This window comes from Rattus norvegicus, chromosome 1 (genome assembly GCF_021556685.1).
Source record: "Rattus norvegicus strain SHRSP/BbbUtx chromosome 1, alternate assembly SHRSP_T2T, whole genome shotgun sequence".
Classification (NCBI taxonomy): domain Eukaryota; kingdom Metazoa; phylum Chordata; class Mammalia; order Rodentia; family Muridae; genus Rattus; species Rattus norvegicus.
In genome coordinates this window covers 273,728,601-273,749,312 of record NC_141534.1, presented here as the reverse complement: position 1 = coordinate 273,749,312, position 20,712 = coordinate 273,728,601, and the positions used below count along the sequence as shown (strand labels likewise).

General features: G+C 43.2%; 1 protein-coding gene across 1 annotated transcript; it reads right to left on the bottom strand.

Annotated features, from left to right (window-relative positions):
• Nucleotides 1–2,037: 2,037 nt before the first annotated feature.
• On the bottom strand, nt 2,038–20,382 carry Zfp933l1 (zinc finger protein 933). Its single transcript, XM_087602054.1, has 6 exons — nt 20,229–20,382; nt 13,738–13,835; nt 13,343–13,617; nt 4,634–4,760; nt 4,388–4,448; nt 2,038–3,148 (listed from the first exon to the last, which is right to left on the bottom strand). Exons 3-6 carry the CDS (start codon nt 13,343–13,345, stop codon nt 2,341–2,343), a joined length of 999 nt encoding a protein of 332 aa, XP_087458180.1. The 5' UTR covers nt 13,346–13,617; nt 13,738–13,835; nt 20,229–20,382; the 3' UTR covers nt 2,038–2,340.
• Between the last annotated feature and the right edge of the window lie 330 nt (nt 20,383–20,712).

Below are 20,712 nucleotides of genomic sequence, written 5' to 3'. Positions count from 1 at the left end.
ACTTTTTTAAGGTAAGACCTAACAATTGATCAAATTTCATTAATGTGTGGTAACAGCTCTCCTTACCTTCCAGTTTGAGACTTTTCATCTTGATTTTTTATATTTGTTCTGAGAATTTTATATGTAAATACTATATTTCTATCATTTTCATGCCTCCCTTTCCCCCAACCTCCTCACATTTCCTCCCTCAAATTCATTCTTCTTTCCTTCTTTCCTTTTCTTTCTTTCACCCTAAGCCCTCTGTACCTGTAACCCTAACCCCCCACCCAATCCTCACCCTGACCATAATTCCTAACATTCTAACCCTCTAAACCTAACCCCATCTGTCTTTGTCAGGGTTTCTATTCGTCAACAAACATCATCACCAAGAAAGAAGTTAGGGAGGAAAGGGCTTATGTAGCTTACACTTACAAATTGCTGTTCATCACCAAAGGAAGTCAGAGCTAGAACTCAAGCAGGTCAGGAAGCTGATGCCATGGAGGGATGTTACTTATTGGGTTGCTACCCCTGGCTTGCTCAGCTTGCTTTCTTATAGAACCCAGGACTACCAGCCCAGAGACAGCACCTCCCACAATGGATCCTCCCATCCCTGATCACTGAGAAAATACCGTACAGTTGGATCTCATGGAGGCATTTCCTCAAGGGAGGCTCCTTTCTCTGTGATAACTCCAGCTTGTGTCCAAGTTGACACATAAAACCAGTCAGTACACGGTCTAATTCTAACACTGTCTAATCCTAACCCTAACCCCAACCCCCTAACCATAAACCCTAATTCCTAACCCTATCCTTTTTCTGTTTCCACCTAATCCCTTTTAACCATATCCCAACCTTCTAATCCTGACATATATCCAACCCTAACATATATCCCTAACCCTCTAACCTTATACCCCTAACAGTAACCCTTGACTTTCTAATACTAACCATAAACCCAACCACCCTAACCCCTAACCTTCTAACTCAAACAGCTTGTTTACAATGCTCTCTGGCTCTTACCTGGATCAGGTGTTTGAATTGTTAAGGATCTACGTAGATTTCAAAACACAAAGACTTTACAGCACACTGTGAACATTCCTAAGGTTTTTCTCCAGTATGTTTTCAGTTGTATCTATTTTCACAGATAACTGTGAAGGACAAAGGCTGTGCATTGCTTCCATTCACAGGGTTTCAGTGAATGGAAATATGAATACCTTTGTTATAGTGAGAACTATAAAAATGTGCAAAGGCTTCACCATAGTCAATACATTCATAGGGTTTCTTTCCACTGCGATATCATTTGTGCCTTTTGTCTTAATGTGGGTTTTATTGCTGTGAAAACATGACCAAGGCAACTCTTATAAAGGACAGCATTTAACTGGGGGTGGTGTACAGATTCAGATGTTCAATCTATTATCAAGGTGGAGAGAATGGCAGTGTCCAAGTAGCTATGGTGCTGGAGGAGCTGAGAGTTCTACATCTTGATCAGAAGGCAGCCCTGGGTGAACTTTAGTATAGGATTTCATACTTCCTCAAAGGCTATACCTATCCTAGAAAGCCCACACCTCCTAATAGTGCCACTTGCCATGGGCCAAGCATATTCTAACCACACCATAGGGCTACTCTCTAATATGTGTTCTTTTATGTACTTGATGGTGACCTGATTGTGAACAAGCTTTACCACATTGACTCCATTTGTAAGGTTTCTTTCCTGTCATAGTAGTCATCAAATTATTAAATAACAGAAACTTTTAACCAGCGTTAGTGCTGGCCCCACAGTGCTGCACGGCGTCTGGGAGGTGCTCTCATCTCAGTCAGCAAACTGTCTCACCTGATAAGCTCCTTCCTGTCTCAAGCTACTGACGAGTCTGGCAGCAAACGCTCTGTCCATCTCCTTCCCAAGGTGGGACGCTGCCCACCTTGCCTATCTCGTGGCTTTCTTTCTGCAGTGGTTTTTCTCTCGTAGCTGTCTGCCCCAGCTGTTTACGTCCCCAGCGTCTGCCGCCTAATAGTTATACTATAATTCCCGGCAACCCGTTAAAAATCAAGACTCAATAAAGCTTACAGTTTAGTAATCAAATTTATATGTTAAATTCTCAATCCACAATACATCCACACAATAAACTCACAATTGATAAAGATATAAACTGCCCACTACATAATACCAATTTGACCTATAATAAATCCCTTAAGAAATATTCTTAACTACCTATGGCCATTTAAGGCCACATGGATCTGAATCGTCCTTCTCTGCCCTCCATCTTGGTTCTTCCCTTCTTTTTCCTCTCTCCCCACTTACCAAAACTCTGTACCAGCCCCACTTTCTCACTGTCGGATTATAGGCCTCGGCTTTACTTGTGCCAGCCCTCACCTCCATATAGACATCAACGTACATGCTCTAGTATGAGTTCTTTCATGATTGTAAAGGTGCCTATGAGTGGCAAAGGATTTACTACAGTGCTTACATTCATAAGGCTTCATTCCAGTATGTGTTGCTTTATGCATTTGGAGACCAGAGTTACACACAAAGGCTCTACCGCATTCATTACATTTGTAAGGCTTCTCTCCAGTGTGAGTTCTTTCATGTTTTTTAAGATCACTCAGACCTACAAAGGCTTTAGCACACTGATTACACTCATAGGGCTTCTCTCCAGTATGTATTCTTCTATGTACTTGGAGATGACAACTATGTCCAAAGGCTTTACCACACTGATCACATTTGTAAGGTCTCTCTCCAGTATGTATTCTTTTATGTACTTGGAGATAACTATGATATGCAAAGGCTTTACCACAATGATCACATCTGTAAGGTTTCTCTCCAGAATGTGTTATTCCATGCGTTTTGAGATGACTTTTTCGTGCAAAGGCTTTACCACACTGATCGCATTTGTAGGGTTTCTTTCCAGTGTGTATTGTTTTATGTGTTCGAAGATTACAACGACGTGCAAAGATTTTACCACACTGGTTACATTCATAAGAGTTCTCTTCAGTGTGCGTTTCTTTATGTATTTGGAGACTACTGTGATGTACAAAGGCTTCATCATACTGAATCCCTTCATAGGGCTTCTCTCCAGTATGAATTCTTTCACGCCTTTGAGGATGACTCTGATATGCCAAAGCTTTACCACAATGAGTGTATTCAGAGGGTTTCTCTCCAGGATGACTCCTTTCATGCCTGCAAAGATAATTGGCATATGTGAAAGCTTTACCACATTCATTACACCGATGAATCTTTTTATCTGTAAGAATTAATTTTACAATTTGGTCTAATTGTAAAGAGGAATCAGATCTCTTTTATCACTTTGTTTACATTCATGGTTTCCCCCCTTCATTTGGGTTGTTTTTGCATCTTTGGGGATACCTGTGATGGTAAGAGTGTCATTACACGGTTCACATTTGCGGCATCCTTTTTCTCTGAGATTTTTCACATATTTGAAGAGAAATGGAAGAGCTCAAAGCTTTACCATACTGAGTACATTCATAAATTTTCCTATATTGTAAAATACACATTTGCATACTAGATTGGCAAAGTGAACCAGAGTAAAAAGAAAAGAATTTCCACATTCCACATAGGGATTTTCTACAGTGTGGGTTTATGGATATATTCCCAATGAAGTTGGAAAACCAACTAATTATAAATTTGTATCACACTGAGAAAGTCTACTCAAATGGCGACTACTACATAAATTCTAATTGTTGTGGGAGAGAGAGAGGTACATTGCTTCTTTCAATATCCCTGTGCTCACATGGCTATATCCATTGTGATATACCTAATAAAAGAACAACAAATGAAAGATTTTCACATTGCATTAACACAGTTTGAATTTTTATTCATCATAAACATGTGGTATAGGGATTAAGGTTTCTCCCCAACCATATTCTTGACTCTCATAAACTGACCCTCTCACTTAAACTTAGCAGTGTTACTATATGAGTAATCAGCTTTACTATGGAATATTTGCTTATTAGAAACATGTACTTCTCAGCTATTGTCTATCTACATCTATATCTCTATGTATATCTATATATCTATGTAGTATCAATGCATCTATATATGTATCTATGCATCTATGTATGTATCTATGTATGTATCTATCTATCTCTCTATCTTTTGCAATATGTGAGTGGTATGAGACTAATTAGATTGGCAGTTCTACAGAGTAGCTGTAATGTGGCTATGATTCAAATGGTAATATCTGTTAAGGCATTGCTTCTTTTTTCTTCTTTCTTAGAGGAATGCCTTGTAAATATAATCAGACAGCTGACATTGAGGTACATGGATTTGTGAGAACTTAATAATAATCAATACACTTAAAGAAGTGCCTTTTTTACAGTGTTGCTTTTCTTTAAAACTTCCGGGACACATTAACATTTCTTCAGAGCATATTCACACAAACTTGCACATGAAAATTACCTTCCATGACTTCTGGAACTTTGACAATGATCTTCAATATTATGGCCTTCCCAATAGTAGCCTAAAATATAGTACCAGAAAATGTAAGATATATTATTAGAAACTAGGCAAAATTTAAGTTACTATCTTTAGTGAACCTGATTTATTCACCTCATTCTTCCTCACTATCAATTGAAATTACAGAAAAGCATTAGTAACAAAAAACAGTTGTTCTCTTAAAAAGTGGAAGGAAATTCACTATCTCACCTATAGCACTGAGATTCCTATAGGTCTCCAGCATCACATCTTTGTAGAGATTCTTCTGTGAAGGATCCAGCAAAACCCATTCTTCTTGAGTGAAGTTCAAATACACATCATCATAGGTCACTGCATCCTAAAATATCCCATACATGGGTAGAATAGAAACCATGATACTGACATCACTATAAATGTATGCTTCAACGACAATATATTTGTATATTCTGATGCTTCCCCAACTTATTTCTTGACGCAGAAATTCTAATGTAATTATCAAGTCTTCTTAGAAGGTTCACCTCTGTCATTTCTTTGCTCTTTGAGTAGGATATAGCCTTGCAAGAGAAATGTTAATTAACAGAGAGAGAGAGAGAAAGAGAGAGAGAGAGAGAGAGAGAAGCACACATCAGGGTAATTGTTATGAACAATTACTATTTATAAAAATGATGGGCAAGCTGAGTATATTGGCTCATGCCTTTAATTCCAGCATTCAGGAGGCAGGGGCAGGTGTATATCATTGAGTTGGATGGTCTATCCAGTACATATTAAGAGCCTGTCTCCCCTGTAAAAACCAATCAAACAAACAAGAAAGAAAGAACTCAGAGGTTTTTACTGAAGTTCTTACAAAGAATACACATTCATTCCAGTTCTGTATTCATCTTTCAGAATCCTGAATGCATTACAAATGGACAGATGAAAATATTGGCAATGTAAATGTGTCCTAAATAAGCAACGTAGGACCGGAGATGGCTCAGCAGTGAAGAGCTCTTGCTGGTCTTGCAAGTTAATTGGCTCAATTGTCGGTACTTACAAGGGTGGTTCACAACTATCCATTACTCCAAGTTCAGGGATTCTGAAGCCATTTTCTGACTACTATGGGGACCAGGCATACGTGACATGCATATTTGTTGAGGTAAAAATAAAGCGGAACCAGTTCCTGCATATACCCTGGCGGGTGCTCTCTTGCTAGTTCTGGCTCTGACAGGCCATTGGAACTGCACTAATTTATCTCAGTGGCTCCACGCTGCCCTCAAGTACTTTCTGACCCACTGTCCTTGAGCCATTCCAACACGACACCCTGTCAGGCCACCCCACTCTCACTCACAGCTCTTTCTTGGCTGATTTCCACCACACCAGGCATACCCATCCCAATTCTGTGGTGGGTGTATTCTGCCTGGTGTGTCCTGCCATTCTCTTGAACTCAATTAAGTTGGCACATGAAAGAACACACCACACAATATCCTCTGATCCAATTGATATGATATAATTTGCCCATCTAGACAACACAAAATCCTGTACACATCCATTCCTTTAATATAGTCATAACAACTTGTAATATGTGCAGAGAGGACTCTTAAGATCCGCCGCCATGTTCTCTCAGTTCCCTACTCCTTGCTCCCACCTCTTCTGCCTCTCTAAAACTTTTTTCCCACCCATCCTTCCTTTGTCCAATGACAGGCCTCATTTTATCCTGTACCTGCCTTCACCTGCATAATGACACCAACCTACACATATTCATGCACACAGGCAAAATACTCAGATTCATTTAAAAAAATCAAAACAAACAACAGGTAGGAAGAATATCATGCATCTGTAATCCAATGACTCAGAAATCTTGGCAGTAAAGCTCAGGCAGTATTAAAGTCATGAATGCAGGGCATCCTGAGAAATAGAATATTCTCTCTGTCAAATCTGAAAATTCACAGTATCGATGAAGATCAACACAATAGCATATGCTTGACATGTACCAAAACCTACATTACAGGACTATCAGCCAATAATATAAAAACAAACAAATCAAAACAAAGACAAAGCCAGACACAGTGGTCCACATTTAATCCCAGCATTCTGACCTTTAAATTTGGGGCCTGCATGTCTACACATCTATTTTCAGGAAAGCCAGGGCTTCACAGAGAAACTCTGTCTTCAAAAACAACAACAAAAACAACAAACTGAAAAATATAAAAACACCAGGCTCACAAAATAGTTTAGCACTGACTGAACAACAATAGCTTCAACTGTGTCTCATGTGATTTAGGGATAGAATCTATAATGAAGGCAAGGCAACATGAGAAGGAAGCTGGCTGATCAGTTTCAACCACAACACAGTAGACACACACACACACACACACACACACACACACACACACACAAACAGGAAATGGGTTGAGTCTATAGACACTCAATTCTCATCCCCAATAAGCAATCTAGAAAGGTTCCTCCTACAAAAGCTTCTATTGAGAGGACTGAGTTGACCAGAGCCAAGCTGACTCCATGACAGGTTGTAAACTGGCAGTTTGGGAGACTAGGCCTAAGTTTCTGTTTTGCAGAACTGGAAAAGTCCAAAACAAGTCAATTCCAGGGAAACCCCTCACAGGCAGCCAATCAGGCGCTGCCAGGAGCTGCCCCTGCCACCTTGTCTGAGCCAAGCCTAAGCCAAGAATAGTTAATCAGCAATAGTTCCAGAAAGTCGCCCAAATTCCCAAGAACCTTGACCAATCCCAAAGATACCCATACCCCTGGATATTGAGCCAACCAATCAGGATAAAGGTCGCCTACTCCTCCATCAAATTACCCTAATTGGCTTTAAATTCACATGTCTGTCTCCATCCTAGTGAATTGTAGACCCCTGCATACTAGAATTCTGCAGAATAAAATGCTCTTTCCTTTTGCATACTATTTGAGTCTGGGGTCTTCCTTCAGTGACTCTTGGACCCTAACATAACAAGCTCCCCCAAAGAAAGCCACAAAGGAGAGACAACTGTTCAAAGACATCACTCTACGTAGGAGCTTTTTGACTCAATCAACTACATTCTGAACCTTGTCACTATAGGCTCATTGTCATCCATGATGAAAATGCATTTAGTTTAACTTCAATGACCCTAACAGTCTGCAGCAGCCCCTACACTCTTCAAATGTTCGAAGTCTCTTCTGACACTCAAAACAATCTCTCAATTGCCACATCTTGTAAAATCAGAAAGCAAATTATATCTTTCCAACACACAACAGCAAGGAATACCCCTTCCCATTCCAATAGATAGGAATGTGTACATAGCAGGGGAAGATTGGACCGAAACAAGCAACCCAGCAGGGCGAACACCAAATCCTGCAGCTCTCAGACACATGGGGGCATCAATTTCAAAAGGCTTAGATGACCTTATCCCTGCAACTTCTCATACATCTCTGTTGAGTTTCTTCCACTCCCTATATGCATCTCTCCATGGCAAGTGTCTCATAGCTTAGGTATCTCAACATCTTGTGGTCTCGAAATGCAACTCAGGCTTCATCCTCACAGGTTCATGCAATGCACTCTGTGTCCTCCCTCACTGGGGCTCTGACTCTGCCAAACACAGATGCCTGGAACAGTGCTGAACTGAAACCCCAGGGGAAGAATCTGTGACCTTAACTATTGCATCTTTCTTCTTTCCAGAACTTGGGTGATCCTGTCAAGTTTGGATTCTGTACTGGGATGGAGCCTACAATGCTTGGATCACAGTTGAAGGTTTTTTATTAAGTTCCTTCCTGGGTCTAGAAACCACTTTGCTTACTCCTTCCATTAATTGAAGGCTTAGCAGGGAGTGTTTCCCTTAGGACATCTTCTTAGGTTTTCAATCCTGAAAGGACCTTCTCTTTAATGGTGATTGTGATGGTTTGCATATGCTTGGCCCAGGGAGTGGCACTATTAGAAGGTGTGGCCTTGTGGGAGGTCCTGTGTCACTGTGGGGGTGGGCTTGGAGACTCTCCTCCTAGCTGCCTGAGGGTGCTTAGACAGTTGGCTTCCTTCAGGTGAAGATGTAGAACTCAGCTCCTCCTGCACCGTGTCTACCTGGATGCAGCAAGGCTGCCAAGTTCCCACCTTGATGATAATGGACTGAACCTCTGAACCTGTAAACCAGCCCCAATTAAATGCTGTCCTTATAAAACTTACATTGGTCATAGTGTCTGTTCACAGCAATAAGACCTTAACTAAGACAGTGATAATCTCTTTGAAAATTCCCGCTTTTGTTTCAGCATTTGGCTCCCATTTGAAACTACCCAATGCTGGTTTTCTCTACAAACCACAGACTTGCATTAATCTCTGCTCCACTTGTCTCTTTCTTTTTTTCCTTTCATTGTAGTCCTGAATGAATCACTGGTAATAACCATCCAAAAGATTCGACATTCCATCAAATAATTCAGCCCATTATTTTTTAATTCTGCCTTACTCAATTTTTCGGGGCATGGACAGAATAAGAAAGATTTGGGGTCAAAATAACCACACAAATGACATCTAGCTAAATTGTCAATGGAATCTATTCAACTGAAATCCTATGACCTCAACTTCTGTCGCTTTATCAGCAATATTCTGATCTTTCAGGTGCTATAAAAACAGCTTACTAAGCTCTAAGTATAGCTTTCTATGCGGTTTGCCATCTCAAGTCCTGATATTTTCCACATTCCTCCAAAGGAGAACATTCCCAGTTTCTGTCCAGCAACAGAATTACTTTTTGCATTTCCTTTCTTTCTTCCTTTCTTCCTTCCTTTCTTTCTTGGTGGTGTTGTTCTAACTTGCTACTCTGCTGCTGTAATTGAATCCTCTAACCTGGTTCTAAAAGGTTCACTTGTTTGGTTCTGTCAGATCACAATCCATCATTTTGAGAGCTTAGGATAAAAACTCATGCTTCAAGAAAGTAAGGCAAACAGACAAACATTGTTTCCTGGCTTGCCCACTTGCTTGGTCCCTGTATCATACTCAGCCAGCTCTCTTATCCAGCCTTGGCCCACTTGCTTAGGAACCCTGCCACTCTCAGTGGAAGAGCCTTCCCATATCAATCACCACAACAAAATCTCTCACTGGCACAGCGTCCAGCCATGCTGATGGGGGAGACACCCTCAAATGACTGTAGGCTCTAAAATGTTGACAACTGAAGCTAATTAAGACAGAGACAATAATATACCAGAAAGTCTTAAAAACCCAAATCAAATTTTAAACCATATCAATCACTTACGTAGCAAAAAAACCCAAAATTGATGATGCAACAACTGGAAAACACAGATTTGCCAAGAAATGAGAAGAGGCAAGCCTTCAGGATCAGGAAGAAGAAACTAAAACTGTTTCCCAAACTACCAAAAACTCAAGAAACTCCTAACATAGTAAAATTTCAGAAGACAAAAATAGGTGGTCTATCATTTTCCAGAGAAACAATAATATAATTAGATTATAGTGAATAAAATCACACAACATAGAAGGCACCACAAATAAAAGGAGACACAAAGACATATAAGTCTTTTAAACATGAACTACAAGACTATAATCAAAAATCAAAGAAATTACAGGTTAACACTCATCCCATGCATTCTGTTTCTCCTCTTTGCCAATAATAGAAAATAGATTAGAAGTGGCAAAAACCTAATCAATTAGACAAAGAGGCAGCCTAAGGAATGGGAAAAGATTTTTTTAAAACTAAATCCATATCCTATAGAGGATATATATATACACCTCAAGAAATTACTTTCCAAAGCAAAAATTTCAGTTAAAAAATGGGGTATAGATCTAAACAGAGAATTCTTTTTTTTTCCTTCCATCTTTATTAAATTGGGTATTTCTTATTTACATTTCAAATGTTATTACCTTTCCCAGTTTCCAGGCCAACATCCCCTAACCCCCCCACCCCCTTTCTACATGGGTGTTCCCCTCCCCATCCTCCCCCCATTGCTGCCCTCCCCCAAACAATCCCATTCACTGGGGGTCCAGTCTTGGCAGGATCAAGGGCTTCCCCTTCCACTGGTGCTCTTACTAGGCTATTCATTGCTACCTATGAGGTTAGAGCCCAGGGTCAGTCCATGTATAGTCTTTGGGTAGTGGCTTAGTCCCTGGAAGCTCTGGTTAAACAGAGAATTCTTAACAGAGGTATTTAATATTCATTAAATTGGCTTAACACAACCTCCCCAAATTGTACTCCCATCAACCTGGTCTGTTTTCATTCATATCCATTAACTAAATATATGCTGGGAAATTACAAAATCACCACCCTGTCTGAATCAGGTCTGTCTTCATAATGGTGATCCCTGCAGCTGACTCTCCTACGTCTGTGACATAGCCATTGCCCTACCCTGTTTCATCTCGAAGTGCACACAGAAAACTGTTCCTCCTACTCTGATCTGAAGACAGAAGCTATGCTCCACATGCAAATATTTTTTCCTATTGCTGCAATGGACAGTTAATTACATGACTCAAATGAGTAATTTTAAGATTTTGTTATAAGGGGTTGGGGATTTAGCTCAGTGGTAGAGTGCTTGCCTAGCAAGCACAAGGCCCTGGGTTCGGTCCCCAGCTCCGAAAAAAAGAAAAAAAAAAAAGATTTTGTTATGATATATCCCCTTTAACTTAAAGATTTAGGATGTTTAATCAAGAGAAAAGCAAGGTCATTTCTTTGGGAAAGAAGAGATTGGGATCAAGCTGACCTGAGTTAACACAGCTTACTTATCTCAGAAACTTCTTTTATGAAAGGCTGAAGATGCAGCTGTTGTAGAATATGCCTTCCCAGGGAGAAATCACTCCACACACAATTAAAAGATCAATTTAAAACAATCTCTTAATAATAGCTTGTATCCAATTCTAGTTTGTAGTGACATTTTTGAGAATTCTGGAGTTTTGGTTTCTTTAAAAAACACAGAAATATTATAAGAATGTGCTTTCATTTTAATCCCAGGTGTAAGAAGGTGAGACTGCTTCCGACTGTCTGCAGCTGCTAACCATGGTTTGCTAGTGCTCTTGCAGGAACATGGTTTTGCTAGCTATGAATTTCTGTGTTGGTGTGACATCTGGAATTCTGGGAACTTTTTTGAAGGGTACATAAATGTGAGGACCCTGGGAGGCAGGTTGGAGTTGTTGGTCTTTTAGGAAGGTTGGTTGTGGATTATTAGTATCTGTGGTCAAAAAAAAAAAAAAAAATCTAAAAGGAAATGTCAGGAGTCGTTTGCCCATTTCTAAAAGCAGAGTTTGTCCCTGCTTCTCTGCAGCAGAGAGGCGGGGGTGGGTGGTGGGGGTGCCTGCCTGACAGGGTCAAGGTGAGTCAGGGTCTGTGAGCTGTTTTCCCAGCTAGGGGGTGAAATGAGGTGGGGGTGAGGTAGTGGGGGGGGGGCGCTTAAGGGTGGTGGAAAAAGAAGAAACCACAAAGTAGCAAAGACCAGCTACACTGGTTAATGCTAAAAGAGGAGCCAGCCTAGGACAGGTTTTTGGGGGGTTTTTTTTGTTTGTTTTTTTGTTTTTTTTGGGTTTTTTTGGTTCTTTTTTTCGGAGCTGGGGACCACCTAGGACAGATTTTGCATTCCATGTATGCTGTCACCCTTAGGTCTTTTAGGTTCAGGTTCTAGGTTATGTTCTGAACAATTTAAATATGGACGGAGACTGCAGGTCTAGCCACTTAGACAGATGGGAAATTTACACAGCAAGTGAAAGGTCCCAGACCTGGCTGCAGTGGGGAGGACTTGCACAAGTTCTTTCTTATGCTAAGTAAGCTTCTTAAGAACACCACCTCGCGTACTACTTACTTGAGGGAAATGGAAGACTTCTATGAGGTCAGCAGAAACCATCATACAATGGGACACACTCAGGAAGAGTCTAATCAAACAGTTCTGCACAAGGGGAACTCAGTGTATCTCAAAAACATTACTGACCAAGTCTATAGTGGCCTTGGGGACTATAACCACAACCTCATATTCTAGGAAGAGTTGTAGTCTCAGAATCTGAAGCAACCCCAGACCACTACCAGCTCTCCCAGTCTTATTCCTGATATCGGAGGAGGAGTTGTTTTATCTCCACACCTCTGGGCCTTAGGTAAAGCTCCCAAGGCCTAGGACTCAGGCAGCTACTGGCTCTGCTAAGCATGTTTCTAGGTTTCAGGAGCTATGTCATTCTCAGTACACGGGGACCTCAGGGAAAGAAAGCCTTGCTTGGTCGGGCCCGAGCTCAACACAACAGTAGTTTTTTACCTTTTCAAATGGTTGTCACCAGGTGTCATCTTGCCCATGTGGCAAAACTATACTTTTCTCAAGAACAAAAAATTGAACCTTTAAAGCACACCCGGGCCTAATGTTGACTATAATCCTGTAATGTCCATTGAGCATCTTGTTAAGAGGCCTGCTCTTTGATATGGGGATGGGCTTGGTGCCTGGTAGTAAATCAGTTGTTTCCTTTGTTATGGCTTGGAGCCATATTTCTGGACAATTCTGGTGAACAGGCCTGGTTAGCATACTGCTTACCTGTGGGGTGTTCTAGAGACAGTCCTCCCTCAGCTAAATTCTACTTGGTGTGACTTGCTATTTCCTAGGCATTAGTAAATCCTTTACATCATCAATTCTACTCTTTTACATCGCAGTTTGATATTGGATCGCTACCCAACACATGAGATGCCTTTTACAACCTCCACAAGATTAACTCCAAATGGATCATACATCTTATTGTGTGCATGCTAACAGAACTTGTAGAAACTAGGGCTCTCTGAGTTTAGCCTCATGCCAGGGATGTTTTCTACACACAAGCCACTCTTCCAAATGCTCTGCACAAATGCAACCCCCATAGTGAAGTAATCCAGCGAATGGCTAGGACCACAAGGAACCTCACAGGTGACCGAATCTTGCCACTGGTTCCTACCCTGCCCTGAAAAAGAAAACACCACATCGGCTCTCACTGTCCAGCCCCCTACTCCTCCCAGTTGTTGGCAGTGATCCTGTGCTCACCATGTCGCAGCTTCAGAGCTTGCCAGGGCACACTTCACAGCATTCAGCCGCAGGACAGAGATCACAGCACATTCAAGCAGACCATTCAAGCCTGCCGCACGGCACCCAGAAGAACCCGCCTCCTCTTCTGACTGCCAGGTCCGCCTCAAGGCTTTGATTGGCCAGTGAATCTTGAGTGACATGAGCACCACCCTTAAGATTAGAGCTTGCTGAAGGGACACAGTGTAGAGGTTCTCCACCCAGGCTTCCAGTGCAAGGACAGACCTTTTCCGGATCTGCAGGGATTTGCATTTCAATAGCACTTGTCCTCCAATTGCCTACCCATCTGTCTCCCCACACAGCCCCAGGGATGACCCACAGCTCCTCCCCTTTGTGGGCAGTGACTCTGTGCTCACCAAGTTTTGACTTCAGCCCGAGTTCCTCTTACAGCACTCAGTAGGCTCTTCCTCCTGCTCGCGTAGCTCGTTACTCAACTTGCAGTGGAGTTCTCAATCTGTCCCACAAGCGGAAGGGTGCCCAGGTTATTAAGAGAGATTTGGGGGAACACGATTTTTGTTTTGTGGCTGTTGGGATTCAGACCTGGGACAAGCGGCTGATATGCATATTTAACACAGCAAAGCAGTCCCCACCTGTTACAGGATATGGTTGCCATACCCTGCCTTGTACCCTGAAATTTTCAGCCCAGAGGCTGGTCCCCCCCACCCGAAAGCTCTTCCCATATAGTCCAGACATTTTGTGCTTTTTGTCTCTCTGTTTCTCTGTCTCTGTGCGTGACCTCCTTAGCCTGGCAGACTAGGGAGACTGTGAAATACACGTCCCACGAAAGGTAGGTTTCTCTCGCCACCCCCCCCCCGCCCTTTTCCTCCTTTCCGGTGAGCCCTGCTCCGCCTTAAGCTGTCGGACCGCTACAGGTACCACTCCCAACAGAGACCTAAAAACAGAGAGCCGCTGAGAGGCGCTGCTTTAGGAGGAGCTGCACGGAACAAAGTGAAAGCAAAAGGCCATTGGGCGACTGGGGCGGGGCGGGGCGGGGCGGGGCGGGGTGGGGAGCAATAGGCTGGGGCGGCACCTGCCCAGCGCTGAACTCAACCTGCGGCAGCAGTGAAATGGGGCGGGGTAGTATGGAGAGTTCGCAGCTTAAAACAACTGCTTCAAGCGAGAGGAGCAGGGTTCAAAAAACAGACATCGGAAAACTATTTAGCCCAGGTGGACTCATTCTGTCCATGGTTCCAGGAGCAGGGAACGGTAAATATACTAACTTGAAAAAAAAAAAAAGGAATAAACGTAACATCATTACACTTTACGAACCTGAAAAGGTCCTGGTAGATGATACTTTCTTTGTGGGCTTTAATCAGGGACGCTTCAGACCCTCGCCATGAGTCTCAAAAAATGAAAGAATTAATTAGATAAGCTGAGGAGGAATTGGTGAAGTTAAAAAAGCTGGGTGCTGGGGAGCAACCATCAGTAGCTGCCACTGTGCCTCTCCCTTCTCTGGCAGAATTCTCATGAGTTAGACCCTGGATATGAGAGAGAGAATGGGTTTCAGGACAGGGGACAACTCACCCGGCCAGAAGCTTTGGCAAAAGAGAAGGAAAATTAACATGAATGAAATGAGCTTTCCAGCGCTCTATGCACACAGGAGGAGGTCAGGAGACCTTGCCTCCTCTCTGGTTCCTGCTGGAGAAATCCTTAGTTCTGGTTCTAGGTCTCTTAAGTAGGATATCTGGCTCCCTTTGGTGACACATGTAGTTCTCTTCCCTCTGTTTATTGTGCAGCAATCTGTCCATGTCTGTCAGTTTATGTCTGTGTTTTCATTTCGTTTTGATTGTTCTCTGTGCCTCATGTTGAAGAGAAAGAATGGTTAAAACTTTTATCTGCTGGCTGTCCACCCCTTGACGTAGTTTTAACTTGGAGAGAGGGAGAGAGAAAAAGAGGGGGGAGAGAGGGAGGAGAGAGGACCCCCTGGGCCCCCTACAGTGTTTGGCCTCTGCTGAAGCCCTGCTGTTGCTTGTAGAAGCCTTTTGTTTCTAACAAAGGAACGCCCTGGCCTTGTACCAGGTTCCTGTCTTTTGTTCTTTGGTCTTTGTTTTGAGGGTTTAAGCTGGTTTTCCCACTGTGCTTCCTGGAATTTTCCACCTGGTGAACTTGGGGTATATATTCGGTGAATAAAGCAAAAGATTTGGGGCTGGAGAGATGGCTCAGTGGTTAAGAACACTGACTGCTCTTCCAAAGGCCCTGAGTTAATGGGATCTGCTGTCCTCTTCTGGTGTATCTAAGGAGATCTACAGTGAAAATAAATAAATAAATCGTAAATAAAAAAAAAATTTAAGAAAGATTTGGCATTCTCGTGTCGTGCAAGCACCAACAGAGAGAGACATGAGAAACAGAGGGAGATCGAGACAGACAGGGAGGAGGAGGGGGAGGGGGACAGGGAGGGGGTGAGGGAGAGGGAGAGAGAGAGGGAGAGAGAGAGAGAGAGAGAGAGAGAGAGAGAGAGAGAGAGACTGACTCAATTTGCACAGCAAAAACTGATAAACTTTGGCGCCCTGCACCTGTAACCTGTAGCTTGGAGTCAGGCACACATGGAGAAGCCCTGCCAGGAGCTGATTATCTACAAAACCCAGCAGCTTCTAGGCTTCTATGGAAAGGAAAATGATGACTGTTTTTCCTAGAAAAATCTCTTGTGATTGTGTTTATTGGGTTCGGCAGGTGACAAGGTACTCTCTTGAAATTACACCTATAAAAGGTAAGAAAATTTTGTCTGGTTTAAATAAGTAAATGTGTGTAGCCACACATGTTCATTTCTAACTGGTCTTTAAAGTACAAATATGCTGTGCATGTCTTGGTTAGAGAGTTTTGGCTTGTAAATTAATGGCTATGATTAAAAATTTGTAACATTGGTAACAGATAGTTAGCTTAGAACTGGTAACTCAGGGTTGGAGTCATTCTAAACAACATGGGGCATGAGCCAACCCAGAGAAAAAGCTCTCTAAAGACATCTCTTTGAAGGCGCCTGCTCCACCACAGAACCAAGAACCTCGTGTAGGCCTGGGGAAGTTAACAAGACACAGACTGTGTCTTTCATGCTGAGAGAATGCCATTTAGTCAAGGTTCCAGGCAGCTATATATGCAGTCTTAGCCCTTGGTGGAAAAACCCTGGAAGCACAGTGGAAAAACAGGTTTACTGTTCTCAGGATAAAAAACAGGAACACGGAAATGACTCAGAACTTTGTTTTTTGGCTGTTTTAACCACAGCTGCTACATTGTGTGCTACAGCCTTGGGCAACAAGCTAGCAAAGCAACTTATCCCACAGGGGTGGGGGTGGGGCAACATCTCTAAATTAGGATAATATTTTGTGTAATTACTATTCTAGAAACCAAACTTATAAAACATAGGATTTGAGACAATGTCTCTTTAATGAGGCATTAAAAGTTGCACTGCCCTGCATTCATGTTTAAGAACTGGCAGCCAAACTTTGTAACATGAAAGTAATGCACTTGGTATTGATTTTAGTGAGAATGGATTGTATATACTGTTGAAAATTGAGTTTTCTTTTCAACATTATGGACCCACTGAATGTCTCCCAATAATTTTTGAAAATCATTTAATGTACATAATTTATCAGTGCGAATGTGGATCTTTTGAGGGGACACCGAGTTTGTAGTTATTTTTGTCCCTAAATAATTTACTACCAGGTCCTTTTGAACCTTTTCCGGGGACACAACCAAGTTCCTTTCCCTTAACTGTGCAACCATGCAGCTGTACGCCTCATCAAGCAACTCCTCTCTGGGAGCTGCAATAAGGATGTCATCCATGTAATGATAACATTTCACCTTAGGAAGCCTCTGTCTAACCTCTTTTAAGGCTGTATCAACATATAGTTGACACGTAGTAGGAGTATTTGCCATACCCTGTGGCAGAACCGTCCACTCAAACCTTTTATCAGGCTCTTCATGATTTTGAGAAGGAACAGTGAAGGAAAACCTAACCATATCATTCTGATGCAAAGGAATTGAGAAAAAAAAACAATCTTTAATATCTAAAACTATTATAGGCCAATTTTTGGGCAAAGAAGACGGCAATGGCAGCCCTCTCTGTACCGAGCCCATCAAAACCATTTGTCTATTTCTCTCAAGTCATGTAAAAGTCTCCATTTCCCTGATTTTTTCTTTATAACAAATATAGGAGTATTCCAGGGGGAAGTAGAAGGGCGTATATGGCCCAATTCTAGCTGTTCTTGTACCAATTCCTGGGCAGCATTCAACTTTTCTGAGGGAAGTGGCCACTGAGGAACCCACACCGGATCCTCAGTTTTCCATGTAATGGGTAAAACTCCCTCAATGGCCCCTATGAAAAACCCAGCCTGCCACGATCAGTCTTTTTGTGGACTGTCACAGGGGAGGCTCTGCCCTGTAAAAGAGCGGCCTAGCCCCCTTCCAGGGACATAGCCCATTCCCATCATCATATCTGGGGCCTGCGTGCTGTAGCGCCCTTCATTAGTTAAAATAAAGCCCATTTCTTTCATCAGGTCACGACCCCATAAGGACACTGGAACGGCCAATACATATGGTTGAAACTCACCAGAATGTCCCTCGTCATCCTTCCAATGTAGGATATGAGAGCTCATTTCCAGCATTTGAGCATATCCTAGTCCTCTCAGTGTTTGCTCAGACTGTTGTCTTGGCCACCCAGTGGGCCAATCCTTGATGCTGATGATACTACAATCAGCACCAGTATCTAAGAGGCTGGATGTGGATTTCCCTTCAATAGACAGTTTTAACAGTGGCCGGGTGTCAAGGTCCAAGGAGCAAAAGATGTTAGAGACCCCAGTTGAGCCAAAGCCCTTACTTCCTCATTCCAAATCTTTAGCAGGAAATTTAGAGTGATAGCTAGGTAAAAGGAACAATTGAGCTATCCTCTCCCCAGGAGATATCTCAATGATGCCTCTAGGGGAAGACACCATTATTTTAACCTGTCCGGTAAAATCCGGATCAATCACCCCGGGATGAATTATTAACCCTTGCATGGTAACAGAGCTTCTTCCTAAAATCAATCCCACTGTATCAGCAGGTAAAGGGCCCTTAAATCTGTATCCACTAATTGAGTCCCATTTGGGGGGTTAATATGAGTCTGGTGGTGGAACTGAGGTCAAGTCCTGCACTTCCTTTTGTTGCTCTCCAGGGTGGCCCCAGTGCATTGGAGGATTCAGGTTGGGCCATCCTTCTGACACCGCCCCATATATTTGCAGGCCCTGGGGTTGGGGACCCCTCCTCAAGTTTTTTGGCCGGGTACCGGTATTAAGTGGCTGCCTGTGAATGTCCTTAACCGACCGGCACTCATTGGCCCAGTGATTACCTTTTCTGCATTTGGGGCATAGTCCATGCATCTTAGGCCATTGATCCCCTGTTCCTTTTAGTTGTGGGCATTGGCGCCTCATATGGCCAGGCTGCCCACATTTAAAGCAGTTATTAGTCTTTTTGGGACATCTGCATGACGGCAGCAGCCAACCCTGAATTAGACAAAGCCCCCCCCCCAAGTCCCTGCAGAGCCTCATCCACACCTCTAAGCCTTTTCCCTTATATGGAGTAATAGCTTGTCTGCACTCTTTAGTACACTGCTCAAAGATAAGCTGTTTCAACAGTGGCATGGCGGTATCAGGATCCCCAAAAACCCAGCCTCCCGCCTCCACCATACAAGCCACGTAATCTGCAAAGGGCTCGGTGGGTCCCTGGATGATCTTAGTCAAGTTTCCGCTCACCTCTCCTCTATTAGGAAGGGATTTCCATGCCCTGGTCCCTATGGCGTTGATTTGTTCATATACTTGAAGAGGATAATTGATCTGAGCTGCCGCAAATCTCCCTTGTCCTAGCAACATGTCCTGATCCCAAACTTGCTGCCCGTTACGAGCGTTGACCACAGCCTGCTCGGCGGCAAACTCAATAAAGTATGCCTTCCAGTCCAAATACTGGCCTGATGTCAGACAGGCACAAGCCAGATTCTGCCAATCGCTGGGAGTCATACAAAAGCGATGTAAGGATTCTAACTGCGCCACTACATAAGCAGCGGTAACACCGTATGCACAAACTCCTTCGGCCAGTCTTTGGACAATCTTCCAGTCCAGCGACTCATGTGTGCGATTGCCCTACGCATCCTGAAATACAGGGAAGCATTGGGCTTACAGTTCCCTCCAGGTTTCCAGGTGTAGACTACGTCCCTCTGCCCCGCCCGGAGCATACAGCGGTGGATGAGGCGGCCCCAAAGCTGATGGCTCTACCTTCAATTTTACTTTCTCTAAACTGTCAGCAATGCTCTCCAGATCGTCTTCCGACATATCTCCCTCGCTAGAAGTTCCCTCGGTCTCCGATTTTTGGGAGCGTTCCTCTCTAACCTGACTTATCGCCTCATTGCCCTTTTTTAGCTCTGCACCACATCTTTCCTCGTCTCCTATGCAATTTTTCACTAATTTCCATACTGGCATTACTCCTTTTGTAAAACCCCCTGCTCCTTGGCAAACCTCAAGTCTTTCCCCAATTTTTCCCAACTGGGCATCGTCAGGTGTCCTGTTACAGGAAACCATGGAGCAACCTGGTCCACTGCTTTTAAAAAATTCTCGGGGTTGGGGATTTAGCTCAGTGGTAGAGCGCTTGCCTAGGAAGCGCAAGGCCCTGGGTTCGGTCCCCAAAAAAGAACCAAAAAAAAAAAAATTCTCCACTATGTCTTTCTTTAGCCCGAATCCTTTCGCTTTCAACACATCCTTGAGGGCCTGGCGAACTGTCTGAGCAGAGGTCGAGTTCCCCATTGTGCTTGGTGCAACTTGTCCCAAAACCGGGAACCTTATAGTCTCAACCCGAGAGCGTAGCTTGTCCCACTTACCTGGGAACTTACCGGCTAGCCACCCTGACTGCAATGAGTTCTGAATGAATGTCCCTGTACGAGCCACCACTTGTCTCCGTCTCAGTCCCACAGAAAGGAGACACCACCACGTTCTTCTCAAAGCAGTTTATTCAGGAACCTTTCTTTCTGCATGCAAGCAGCAATCTCCCACCCCCAAGCACACTCCCTAATAAAAAACCAGTAACCACGCCCCATCAGTCCAGTCTACGTAGTCTCAGTTCATAGGTCCACGCCAAATGGCCTGATCTTGTGTCATGGTGCACCTGCGCAGCTCTCATGATGGGCATGGCTTACTTTTGGGCGTATGAGGAAGTCAGGTGCTAGTCATAAGACTTGGCAGCAGTCCTGGGTGCCATCTTGGGATTGCCACCACACCCGCTCTCCACATGCATGCTTTTGCATTTCCTGTAAACTTATACATGTAGCCAATAGAGAATGTGCTTACTGTATTTACAGACAACTCATCTAACGGGAA